Source organism: Acanthopagrus latus, chromosome 6, assembly GCF_904848185.1.
Source record: "Acanthopagrus latus isolate v.2019 chromosome 6, fAcaLat1.1, whole genome shotgun sequence".
Lineage (NCBI taxonomy): Eukaryota > Metazoa > Chordata > Actinopteri > Spariformes > Sparidae > Acanthopagrus > Acanthopagrus latus.
Genome location: NC_051044.1, coordinates 11,902,667 through 11,913,433, shown reverse-complemented (window position 1 = coordinate 11,913,433; position 10,767 = coordinate 11,902,667). Strand labels below are relative to the sequence as shown.

General features: G+C 39.8%; 1 protein-coding gene across 2 annotated transcripts in view; it reads right to left on the bottom strand.

Annotated features, from left to right (window-relative positions):
* Window positions 1-5,276: 5,276 nt before the first annotated feature.
* Window positions 5,277-10,767, bottom strand: part of kif5ab (kinesin family member 5A, b) — a 73,830-nt gene continuing 68,339 nt past the window's right edge. Inside the window, exons 27-29 of one of the 2 annotated variants that reach the window (XM_037100709.1) lie at window positions 9,446-9,473; window positions 8,907-9,019; window positions 5,277-7,026 (exon numbers count right to left, since the gene is read on the bottom strand). In XM_037100709.1, the coding sequence (XP_036956604.1) occupies window positions 8,920-9,019; window positions 9,446-9,473 (128 nt within the window). In that variant the 3' untranslated portion in view covers window positions 5,277-7,026; window positions 8,907-8,919. The remainder of the gene's footprint in view (window positions 7,027-8,906; window positions 9,020-9,445; window positions 9,474-10,767) is intronic. The other variant, XM_037100710.1, reaches the window with a different exon arrangement.

Sequence of the window (10,767 nt, the reverse complement as noted above, 5' to 3'; positions counted from 1 at the left end):
TGCTTCAGGTCAATGACTTTCTTTTGTTGGATGTTTGACGTTCACTTTGTGCAGAATGATGCTCATACAAAAGTGTGAATAGTTTGACTTGTACAAACAAACAAGTTGATTTTGTGACATTATTCGAGACAGCTTGTGTCCAGACAGTTAAATATTCAGAGAGTCTGGAATTTCCAACGAGGGACAATTATTATTCAGATCAGTGTGTTTCTATACCGTGTGTTTAAAACATTGCCAGAGGGGATCTTTTGAGTTTTAAATAAATGTATTTGGAAACTTCCCACTTTAAGGAAACATGTCTCAAAAGCTGCATAATCTCAGACTGATGAGAGAACAGTCTATGATACCTCCTTTACTTTACAACAGTATTACTGTATTCCAGAAAGCCACAGCTACAACAGACCAATCAATCAAGATGTAATCAAACTCGGATTGAGCAGCATGATTGCAAAGGTCGTTTACCTTTGTGTCATTTGGTAATAAACAAATGACGAGCCTGTACAATCACTTCTGTGTCCTAGTTTTCAAATGTGTGTAACTTGGACAGGATTTTGGGACAACCTCAAAGCAAATATTTCAGTAAACAAACAGCGCTGAACAGAACATATAATTTCAAAGCATTATTTTAAGAGTGGTGTTCAAGTGAACGGCTGATTAACTAATGAGCAGCCAGGAAGCCAAGAATCAAAAGCTCCTCACCCCACAACATACAGCGCATGAGTTTTACATTGACAATCCACCTTTGGATGTTTATGTTAGGAGGCTGACTCTGAATCCTGGTTTGCCCTACTTATCGACTGGTTTTCAGTGAAAGCCACTGTGGCAAAGTTGAGTTTTCACCTCATAGTCATTCAAAAAGCCCACAAGTTACTTTCAACATGTCAGACTGAGTTCCTTCACTGAATTAAATGTTCAGTTTTTCTGAAGTTATCCTCATAAATATTAAAATAGTTGCTGAAGTCTAAATAAAGATTTTAAAGCAATCCAGTGTTGTTCCCTTGGATTTTTTTTGGTCTTGACTTAGGTCATGACTTTGACCCCAATGTTACATGTTTGTCTCGCCTGGTTCTGCCAACATCTGACATTGACTTGTTGACAATAAATTGGACTACAGGAGAAAGATTGACTCTTTGGACTCTCCTCTTGACTTGGAGGAAAGTCAATATAATAGAAAACCTGCGTCAAAATAATGTTGATGGTTCTGTGTTATGTAACAGGGTGAATGGTGTCTCAGTCTCAGATCACAGTGTCACATACATATTTACCTGAAGATCCAGGCTTTCAAGATGTAACATTGTTAGGATTCAGTTAGTTTTGTTTGTAGTTAGCAGCTACATTATGTCTGATAAACCTTTTACCAACCTAAGATTTGTATTTATGAAAGCAATGTTGCACTGTGTGGGGCTCCAAATCGCACATAATGCCAATTTCTACATAATAATGCTTTAAAGATGCAACATGTTAGACTGAGACTTCTCTTTATTAATCCTTTTGGGCTGATTTGGATTTGATCACCTGTTGTATTCATACTTACAGCATATCAACAAAGTAACAGCTAACTGCTGCTAACTTTAACTCTTTAGCTGGTTAGTTCAGTTAGCCATGCAACTAGCAGTCCCAGTGGTAGTGAAGCTAGAAAAAAAGACAAAAATCCACCGTTTTACAGCAGTCTCTTTCACCTGTGAATCACATGATGCTATAATGACATGGTTTGAAGAAAGTTGGCGTCCCCGTGGGGGGTTGGACTGTGTGACCTCTCAGATTGTGAGCAATGCTGGTGTTAACACTGCTAGCACAGGAACTCTGGCGTGCTGGGGCTATCTGTTCAGCATGCTGACTTCAGCAGATGTCTCTGCTACACCATACATCTTCTACCTAATGTTAAAAAGGTTATTGCTTCACATTCTGTTGATAATTGTAGTACATTTTTTTGAGTTTCTACAGGACAATTCTTTCAAAGTCCCCCTTCAAGAAGCTATATTCATGGGAAAAAAACAACTAAATTGTGAAAATACAGACTGTTTCTAATTTCGGTTTACTTTTTTTTTTATATAAATGATTGTGGATAATACACACACACACACACACACACACACACACACACACACACACACACACACACACACACACACACAACCAAACTCAAATATTAAAAGTTGTGGATTAATAAGAAGACAGTGTAACACTGATTTGTACACAGGATCATCTTTATTGGAAGGAGTTTCATGAGATAACAGTACTGTTTCTCAGCAGCTACAGAAGAGAGTACTGCATGCACTAAGTCACACGCTATAAACAAACCAGCCAACGCACAAAAGTACAAACAAACACACACATTTTGCCTCTGTTTTTTTTTTTTTCATTCCACCTTTCCATTCGTGTCATAGTTTCATTTCTGCATATTTAGGCTACAGTATCACATATTATTTACCTTGCCAGGATATTTTCAGATTTATAACAGACAGAACAAAAAGACGGAAAATAAATTCTACGCTCAATCACCCGACGGTGTACAACCATAGTGCACCTCAGGAGACGTTTGTTTTCCCTCGCGGTTTTCGGATTAACCGCAGATTGATAACAAAGGCCATTCACATTCAACTCATGGTTTCTATAGGTTGTCTAAACACACTCAACTTCAGTGAAAAAGTTCAATGGTCCTTTTTTACCTTTTAGAGGAAGTCAAACTGAATGCAGTATTTACTGTATAGACTTGTGAAGTGGAACAGAAAGGGGAACATTTTAGAAAAATAATGTGATAAAGTGCTTCATGTATTTCTGACAGCCCTGAATATGATCAAAAGGGGAGGGTCTGTGGGTGAGGCTTTAGATCACAGCTCAGCTAATAACATTATAATTAGTATATATGGTGTATCAATAAAATACTACTGGGTAAGAGAGGGAGAAGACAATTTCGCGATTGATCAGCAACTGAAGAGATGATGGATAGTGAAGCTTTGGAGGGACATTGGGTCATATTTCAAAGTAAACAACATATCATATTGAGAAACACATTCCCTAACGTTAGCATTCAACCACTGGTTAGCATTACCGTTTGGACACATCCAGCACATTGTGTCCAAGATGTGCATTAATATTTCAGAGTGAGTCTAAGCTTTTCCCTCTGTATGCTGTCACGGAAGTGGCTGAAAGCTAACGTTAGCTGATGTCTAAAGGAAGCAAATTCAGTTGCTGTGTTATATGTGTTGTAGCTATGAGATAATTATGTGTCTGCTTTAAGAATTATACTTTATACTTATACTTATACTGAAGAACTTTTCTACTGGATCCAAAACTGTGGTCCACATTAATCCCTCCTGGGATGAAATACAGAGCAACTGTGCTCTGCTGTTCTGTCACAGGTGACGATACATACAATATAAGTTTTATTCGATGACATACAGTATAATATCTAGTGTGGTGAGCCGTGTTTTTAGGTGTGTACACTTTGAGGTCTTCTTTATAAGTATTTATGAGTTAAACTGTCAGATGGAATTTGGGTCCTTATTTGGACACAGCTACACACTGTACATGCTGATCCAGCTGGTCTGTTGTTTGTACCCTGGAATTGCACGAGCTCATTAAAAAAGTGCTTGTAATTTAAACACAAATGCCCATCAAATAAAGTATTTTATTGCCACCCCATATGTATGTACAATGTAAACAGCAAGCTGTAATCTAAAGTATTACTGCTCTGTTTTGTTGAACTGAGCGCAGAAAGTCAAAGAGGGGCTGCTAAGAAGACGCAGCTCCTGTCCCCTCGTAAAAACACACACAAGTGCACACATAGACACACATCCAGTCCCTCCTCCACTGACACCCTTGACTCTCACATCCTGACTGTCTGATCAGGAGGTCGAAACAGAGAGCGGCTGACGGGCAGCGAGGAGCGACAGGCCATCACTGTGTGTAGACAGTCAATCAACTTATCTGCTCAGAGTGTACCCAAGTAATACAGTATACGTAATATATCTGCACTCCGGGTTTAAAAGTTAAACACCTGATTGGCCGATGAGTCACTATATCTGAGTGTTTGTCAGGGGGATAAGACAGGCCTGTATCAGCCGCTGATAACCTACAGTAACCGCTGGTTTATGTCTCCACCAGAGATCCTCTTCAAGTGACTCACTACAATGAGGGCTTTGGTTTCAATCTGAGGTGGTTGACACAGAGCTGTTGGATACGTCATCTCCTGAACTAATTCATGTTGGAAAAAGCAACAGCATTTTCATTCACTGACAAATTAAATTCAAATCATTCTGCAGTGTGAGAAACAATGTCAACATGATACATTTATACATCAATGTAAATGAAAATGATTCACATTCAACAACTGCTGTAAATTAAGAATAAATAGCAGACAAATAACATTTAAAATAAAGCAAATTATAATAATAATATATATTCTAGAACTAGCAGTATAAAAATAGTTGCTACACAATTCTTTTTTTTTTTCACTGCCATGCTTTCGGTTGACATGACAATGACTGTATATCTCACAGATGATCCCTGACAGGCAGCTTTTGGAGGGAAGATTTACAGCTTAAAAGCCTCTCTACTACGAGAATGTCTGATTTTTTTAAATTTTTTTAAATTTTTTCCAGACAATCGGGATTCATTTGTCTGAGACTTGACTTCATGGTTCAGACGAAGTTGCTCATCAGACCAGTTAAAACCAGTGCAGCGTAGCAAAAGTCAGACATGTGGCGACTAATGCTAACTACTGAATATTTGAGTGTTTTATTTTGAACAGTCCTCTGACCAACTTCCTCTTTTTAGCACAATGGTTCTTCCGGCTCTCAGTGAGATAATTTGCCACAGTCAGAGCCATCTGAAGATTACCTTTTTTTTTTTTTTTTCTTTCATTAAAAGTGTGATCTAAAACTTGTTAGAGGCGGGATAAAAGGGTTATATGGTGTATTCTTCTTCTTAAACTAATAACTGAAATATATCCTTCGAGGGTACCAAAATACAAAACTGTTGCACATTGAAGGTTCTTGAGGAGTTGGATTCTGTGCCGCATATACAAACTTAATTTACCTCTCTTTGATCATAGTAAAAAAGGTCAAATGTGTCTAAATTAAGGCTCCGCCAGGTTCGACTACAGCAGCTGTGTGTATGTGTAGTTTAGTTAAGTGTGTGTTGGTCTATCTACTGTGCGTGGCAACAGCAGCCCACATGAATCAAATCATCATGGACTATATGGTTACTATGACTACTGGCACAGTTTCTAAAAATTCCTTTTATAATAAGTCTGAATGTTGCTTTCAGTTTGGATTGAAACAGTTTAGTAAAAGGAGAAGTCTGATGATTAGCTGTATTTTTCTTATTGTAAACAATTTCCATGAAAAGACAAAAACCAGCAATGAACTGATCCTGTAAGAAACATTACAAGCAGGGGTCCAACTGGGCTTAATCATGTAAAATTTTGAAAAAAGAATATGGTTGAGTTTGCTAATAACAATTTATTAAGATTAACACAAATAAGATAATACAATCTGTCACTGGGATAAATGGGACATTCTTATGATTTTACAGCCATGTGACTCCAAACTCATTTGGTCCAAGTTTCAAGCAAGTCAAACTGAGCAGATTCTTGAGACTCTTGGGATTTAGGACTCGAGCCCAAGTCACAATGACTCACACATCTGTGATTTTAGCATCTTCTTTCTTTTAAATGAAGTAGTGGAAGAACAAGAAAAATGACAGATGTAGGTGCATGTATTCAAGAAATGATAACAGAAAAAATATAAACTTTTCCTGTTCATTCATGGACGGATTGCTGAGTTTACGAGGTGCGCTTGAATGCATCACATCGGCCCTTTCCCCTGCCTGTGTGGGTGAGCGTGTCAGACAGACAGCAGAGGACGCAGAAGCAGTGTGCCTGCTGATTGCAACAAAACTGGGTGGTAACTCTCAGCATAGTTTTTTAATTACATGACAAGGCCCAAATTAACCCCGACTGCAAGTGGCTATTTCCTCTGTGCCAACAGCTTCCATTGTTTCCAGAAACCCATCTCTGAGTCACACTGCTGCACTGGTTGAGATTATTCCTCATCACCATGAATACACCATCCTAAAAACTAACCAGAGCAGAAAAAAGTGTATTTATCCACGGCTGAAAACAGTCCAGATAAATCCACTATTTACTCTGGTTTTAGAAAAGTCTGCCAAAGATTACAGTGTCCTGAGATTTCTGAGTCAGGCCAGTTCCAGCATCAAACTGATGACCGTGTTGTTGGTTTTGGTCTTTTCATGAGATTTGATATCAATAACAAAAACTGTGAAGAAAGCTTTATTATCCCTTGAACACAGCACATTTTTAAGACTGAATCTCCCATTTGCGTTGACCCACAGTGCTTCTGCTGCGCCGGTGTTCAGACTGAGACTTTTCCTGATAATGTTGCCTCCCTCACTCTCTTCCTCTTTTGTTTATTTTTCAGAGAAAAGCTGAAGACCAACATTCAAAAATCGACATGCACAGTCAGATGTATAAATATTAGTAAAGTGGGCTTGAGGTTCACATGTTTTTCATGTTGTTTCACTTTTTTTCAGATCCATACACGTTTAACAATAACAACAATGTTAAAGATTGAATGTACTGTTTGTTTTTTTTTTGGTCCACTGTGATTCTCTCATTGAGACAAACAGCACACCCTAGTGGTTACCGACAGCACTGCACCTTCTCTTCACCGCCTTTATTTGTGGTCCCTTTTGGGGTTTTTTTCTTTTTTTTTTTCCAGATCTTGGGGGAGTGTGCAGCAATATGGCTGTAAGCTGCCAGACCAGGAATTTGAGATGCAGTGCTTGCCATGGATCCTAGTGATACCCACATACACCCCACATCATTGCACAGGAAGGAGAAGGGCGTTGAAGAGGACCAAGCAGGGGGAGGAAAAAAGGGGAACAAGGGAGAGATAGAAGTCTGTTTACAGCAGGTGAGGATGGGAGAGGAAAGCTAAGCTGGGAGGACAGAGATCAGCTGCATGCAGATTTTACAGAGGAGGCCTCAGAAGAAACGTCTGCCTGGAGAGAGAGAGGGAGAAAGGCAGAGAAACAGAAAGTAAGATCGACAGATGCATTTGAGAGAAAAAAAACACGGAGGGAGCGAAAGATGGCAGGAAAGAGGGCACCTCAGCCAGTGAGTCATGCTAACACTGCCAGGAGGAACATGTCGCGAGTCATTTTATTTCTGGTGTCTTCGCTGAGACTTACTTTTCTTTGGAAACTGCATGGAGCGCTCCGGGGCCAGATTTAGACTTCATAGGATGTAAAATTCACCGGCACCGTGCAAAATGTATATTTACTCTGCGGAAATCTTCATGCCAGTTTGTAGAGCTTGAAAAGTGAGAGTTAATCTTATAATCTTACGTTTTATAGTCCTCAGTCTGCAGGTTTACTGATTTATAGAGTTTACACATTACTAGTTTTACCTGAAGTAGTTTTAAATCAAATTTCGGCACCAGCTCTGTGTCCCTGTTGAAAAAAGGCAACCGAACAAATCCTGTGGCAGCAAAAGCAGTGGGATGAAATTAAAAAGAAACAGAGCCGGTGATTATTTAATCCACCTTTTTCTCCTGGGTCTTTCTCCGAGCAATGTTTTTATTATGTTTAATCTTTTACCCTGATGATCTGAGACAGCTGCTGTTTGTTGGCTGTTTTTGTCGGTATTTTTAGTACGGGATGCCCAAAGAAAAAAAGAAAAAAAAGTAGTCAGTCTCTTCATGCTGGCAGATGGCAGGATTTCTGCTGTACACTCGACATAACACCCAAGAGCTGAGACCCCGTGATCTCTAAAGTCGTAGTGACATTTCAAAAGACAGCGTCTGCTACCAGCCCAATATATCTACCCTAATAATACATAATGGATTGATTAATTGCTGCAAAATGGACTATACTAAAAACACAAGGTATAAAAATGATCAATAAATCCTGCTTCAATGTTCCTCCTGCATTTCATTTGATATTGTTAGCAATGATTAGCTGGTCCATTTAATATAACGCCCAGGGGCCCGCTTCAACATGCAAGCTGTTCTATTCCCTCTCCTGTTAATCTTGACACGTGTCAGTAATCAAAACAAATGGTGTGCGTGCGCCCGACGCGAGAGCCCTGCAGGACTTGCAAATGTCTCTGCAATTTGCAAACCACAATTACATGTGAGACACAACACACATTTGTGATCGTTGTGTAAACCGAGATTGCACATTGCACTTTTGTGAAATGAGGCTGTGGTCAAAGGTTCTTAATGTAAATGAACGTAAATAATGTAAATTCATGTATCAAGCTAATCTTCATTCATGTGGCCCAGAATCACAAAGCAGTTTTTGCCTCAAGGGAGGATCCTCGATTCAGATAAGGAGCAGCCCCCTTATGAATAATATAGAATTTTAACCTGGTTTGGTATCATTCAGTGTTACCAATCCTCTTAAAACTATTTTTAAGAGACTAAGTGAGTACTTGCTGTCGTGCTGAAGTGCATTTTAAAGCATTTCTAACTGGAAAAAGCTTCAAAATCACAGTTAAATGAAGTGAGACTTTGCTCAAAGGGCACAGTGTTTGATTTGATCGGAAATGTTCAGATTCCCATTACATTTTAATTATTAATGAATGCACATCAACTGAAAATTGGCAGTTGATTGCTGCTTGCTGCTCATGTCAACTCTGGTTTTTCAGGGAGTCTATTCTTTATGCTTTCTGTAATACGTAGCACTCACAGAGCAGATCAGGTGAATTCTTCTGTGTGTGCCAAACCTATTGCGGATATGTTTGTGAGCATTTGGTTGCTTGGTTACTTGTGAGATTTGCACTTTTAATGACTTGATTTTCATCCATGATTCACAAGCCCGTGTTGTGAAACAAATCGGCTGCAGAGCTGCTCTGTTTCTCTGTTTCTCTGTGCTCTTACCTGCTCAGGACTATTAGCTGGCTGAAGCCTCCGGCTGCAGGCTGTAGAGTTTGGCTGGGTCCTGATTGTCACATACGTCAGTTCTGGACACAGAATTCACATTCAGACACATGCTACCAAACACACCAGCGTTAAAGGCGGCCACAGCACCGTCACCAGATTCATCCCCAGCAGCGGCAGCGGCAGCAGCAGCAGTGGCAGTCACAGCAACAAGGGGGCAGCGGTGGAGCAGAGAGACGCAGCAGTGATGGAAAGCAAATCAGTGACGTTAGAGTAATTGTTCTTAAAACACAGCAGGGATCAGTGCATGCGTCAGAGCCAATTGCATTAACATGCCATTTGTCCGTAACTGACTATCATCAAACACACTAGACGCATTAAGTTAACTACTTCGAACTCTGCCATTAATTCTGAACATGACAGCTAGTAAAAGTAAATATTTCAGACACTGATTTCAGCTGTTGTTAGAGGTTTTTCTACTGAGACAGCAAACAGCAGCAGGTGTTGTGCATTAAGCAAAGACAGTGCGCTGCTCTTACCTGTTGTCATTGATATCTGTGGTGTTTCCTGTGGACAGAAAGAGGTGCATGAGGTGGCAGGCAGGTGCACAGTGCACACAGAGGGGTTGGTGACGTGTCAATTAGGGGAGAAGTGGGTTTGTCACAGACATATATGGGTTTAACTGAAACAGCACAAAGCCATTAGAGATAGATGGCTTTGGAACAAGCAGCTGCATAATGTGTCAGTTCTCAGACAACAGGTCCTTAAATGTAAATGACCGAACACGGTGTTTTTCTGTGCATTTCAAAATGACCCATACGTGCATTTTATCTGCAGCCGAATCTACTTGGTCAAGGGAAAGATCGAGTTCATGGTCGTCAGATCAAGGTTAAACTACGGCAGATTAAGCTTAGACAAAGATGGTGATGAGGGTTAAAAAGAAAACAACTTTGCACCCTTTGTAAAGATCCAACACCTCCGCCCAAAGAGCGTTCACAGCGGTGGAGAAAAATATGCTGCTACACATATACACAGGTAATTTCACGGCGTTTAATCAAATGTTGTTGTTATTCTGGAGAGGTTTTTATTTGAATGCAAGCAGGAGGTTGCTTGTCAGGTAAATGTAAACATGGGTGATTTAATACTGTTTGAACAAACAGTGTTTGAACAGCCATTTTTCTGATGCGGACAGGTTTTACTTCTCTCGCCATTACAGTACGTCCAGTAGAGTGAATAACACAGATATGCAGCTTTAAAAGTAATCCGAGTAATCTTCCACTCAGAAAGCTTCCTTTCATTCTTACAGGTAGACCATTAGTGCTGCAGAACAGCCCCTTACATGGACAAAAGGGACCTTACAGATGGCTCTTCTTGTAGCACCTGGATCAAAATTACATTCTATGGAGCCACATTAAGTGCTCATAACTATCTCATGTTCCAGATATTTCAATGGTGAGTGCTGATGTCAAAGTCCTCATAATCCCAGCAGCTCCAGTGTAACTACAAGTCTAATAGGTCGATGCTTTTCCTAAACTACTCTGACAAGGATTTATCTCACAAAATATTCACTCTTATATGCACCACAACATATTGACACACATGCATATCAAACAAAGTTTCAGCTGTTTCTCCAGCATTTGACTATGTGCGTTTATTCTTTGTGATTCATGTCAGACATTTTACTTCATCTTGATGAGATGGCTGCTATCAGTGACCTCACGTTTGACTGGATTACGAGGCTGTTTTTCAATTTAATCTCTTTTAAAAGAAACGGCTGTGACAGATAGTAAAAAATCTTATCCTAACAGGAGCTGTCAAGGCTTCACCTCAACAGACTGAAACGATGGAAAAAGTCAAACAT